At 41.5% G+C, this 2,430-nt stretch overlaps 1 protein-coding gene across 1 annotated transcript in view; it reads left to right on the forward strand.

The window, feature by feature from the left end:
• Primpol (primase and DNA directed polymerase) overlaps positions 1–2,430 on the forward strand; it is a 26,402-nt gene that overhangs the window by 11,763 nt on the left and 12,209 nt on the right. Inside the window, exon 5 of the mRNA XM_023699682.1 lies at positions 1,213–1,500. Within this exon, the coding sequence (XP_023555450.1) occupies positions 1,213–1,500 (288 nt within the window). The remainder of the gene's footprint in view (positions 1–1,212; positions 1,501–2,430) is intronic.

Genomic DNA, 2,430 nt, shown 5'->3' on the forward strand with positions numbered 1-2,430 from the left:
CAGCCAATAACTCTTGTCTAAGATTAGAGCAGGAGGTAGGAACAAAGCTGTGAGAGCCTGTGTTACTGTTACTGTTTCTGTTTGTATGGGTGAGTGTCATCATTCCTGACCATGTTTGCTCCCTTCAGAGGTCAAAGGCCTGCTGGTCTTCCTGACACTGACGTTGCTGCTGTTTCTACAACCATGCACTTACTTACTGCTCGGGGTCAAGTAGATGCAACTGGATGTTTCCAGGAAAATTAACTCTATCTATTTATATTTATTGCTTTGCTATCCTTTGATTTGTTGTGGTTTCTTGTAACTTGGTGTTTTATCTTCTCTGCCTTATTTCAGAAATAATCACATGGCAAGGGTCAAGTGCTTTTGCTTTCATTTTGATCTTTAAATGAATTGGATTTGTTTCTTTGAATAGAAAAATAGGGCTACTTAGGAGAATTTTGAATTTAGCACATCTGTTATGAGTTAAGGACTAAAACCTTTTTCATAAATAAAGTGATACATAAACCCAGACTATTACAGTTCTAGAGTATTGCATTTCTGCAATATTGTTTATACATGAAACAAACTTCATAGCCTTAAATTATTGCATAATATGTGACATAGTGTATGTGAGGTTAAAGAAATTCCAGGTTGTCTCACCAACTTTTCTGGGGGCACATAGCACTGCTGCTACTTAGAGCTCTGATGTTAAATGAAGCACAAAATGTTTTTGGCTGCCTTTGTGGGTTCTTTAGCTCTGAGACCATAATTCAAGAGACAGGATTAAAAGCAACCTTGTGGGCAGTCAGCGTTCTGAGGGCCTGCCAGGGCAGGCAAAGGAGAGAATGAGCTCAGGAGAAGTGACCAGCGACTCCAGGAGGGCATAGCAAAGATGCTGTCGTTGCTTGGCAGCAGCGTCTTCATGTAAACCCTTCATTATGCAGTCATCAATTGTGAAGATGATTCTGCTCAATTTCAATTAATAAAGTGGTGCTCTGTTGGTTACAGCATGCAGGTCCCTGCTAGCTATATTTAAATGATTTGTTTACAACTGACACCAAGATTGAGAAAGTAAAAGGAAGTAGAACAGAACAGTTAGTTTCTAGCAACAATTCAGTTGTAAAATAATTTTTTTAAGATGCCTTACTGTATGAATCTGTCATGTGTAGCTTTGTGCCTCTATCTTAATAGTTTGCTGAAAAGAATTTATAATGATGCCTTTTTATTCTTTAGGTAATTTTGTGAGAAAAATTTTGCAGCCTGCTCTTCATTTAATTTCCAGTGAAGATGATGACAAGGTTCTAAATCCAGAGGGTCATGAATTTTTCCATTTTCCTGCAACACCATTGAAACAAAGAACTTCCTTTAACCAAATGTCCCCAGATAAGGATATAGCAAAGAGCTGGATTTTGAATTCAGAGATGCCAGAGAGACTAGAGTTGGCTGAGCAAAGCAATCCTGATCTTTCATTTTTAGTTGTGAAGAATAACATGGGAGAAAAGCATCTTTTTGTGGATCTAGGTAAGTAACGTCGACAGCGATCTCTGTTAGACTGTGCTGTGTACTTTGTGAAACACCAGTCAGTGCCTGCTTGTCCAGATGCTTAGGTTCTTACTACCACCACTGTCGCACAGCAACATTATAAGCCACAAGTACAGTGTATCGGTGACCCCCTACGCCAGGAATTGACAAGGCTTCTGTTTTAGGGTTCTGAGAATGGTCCCTGTGAAATGGAAGCCCCAGGCAGGTATGAGCAACATGAGAGATTCCCTGTGGCTGGCAGTGCTAGAAAAGCCTGAAGGATTCTTGTTAAGAGCTTTGTGTGGGGAAAGTTGAACCAGCACCCTCCAACACTGCTAAGAAGTTGACTTAGGTTAAATGATTTGTAAAACAGTTTTAAACATTATGTGTGTGGCAAAGTGAGGCTGGGCATTTTCCTGGCTGAAGACCTTTGTGGTAGTGGCAGACTGGTATGAGGGGCCATTGCATCAGCTTCCTTGCTGCTGTCTTCAGCCTAAGGGTGCTCCTTGGCTCTCTTGCTTCTGTGCCTTGAGCCTGAAGATGTAGGAAGCACTGGGCTGAGGAGACTGCAGCCTGACTCAGAGCTCACTAATCCAAACAAAGCTCATGGTTATGCTGAGGTTCTAGCTTGTGACTACAATTAAGAGCAGCATTCTCACCTTGGACGGTTTGAGCACTGCAGAAAGCTTCAGTGTTTAAAAGTTGGGGGAAAAGTGGGAGTAAATTGTGTAAGATTCACACCCGGTTTTGGTGGCAACAGAGGTACCAAGATTAGGGAAATGCTCCTACTGTATTGCGCATCTCAGTGCCACTGACAGTCGAGTGCCAGAGCTAGGAAATAGTCTTAGTGCCCTGCTTGGGTGTGAACAAGCTTGAGTTAAGAGTAGAGGAGCATTGTATTCTTTCATTGTTGAGGTTTGTTTTATTAGC

This window comes from Octodon degus, unplaced genomic scaffold (assembly GCF_000260255.1).
Source record: "Octodon degus isolate 3935 unplaced genomic scaffold, OctDeg1.0 scaffold00114, whole genome shotgun sequence".
NCBI lineage: Eukaryota > Metazoa > Chordata > Mammalia > Rodentia > Octodontidae > Octodon > Octodon degus.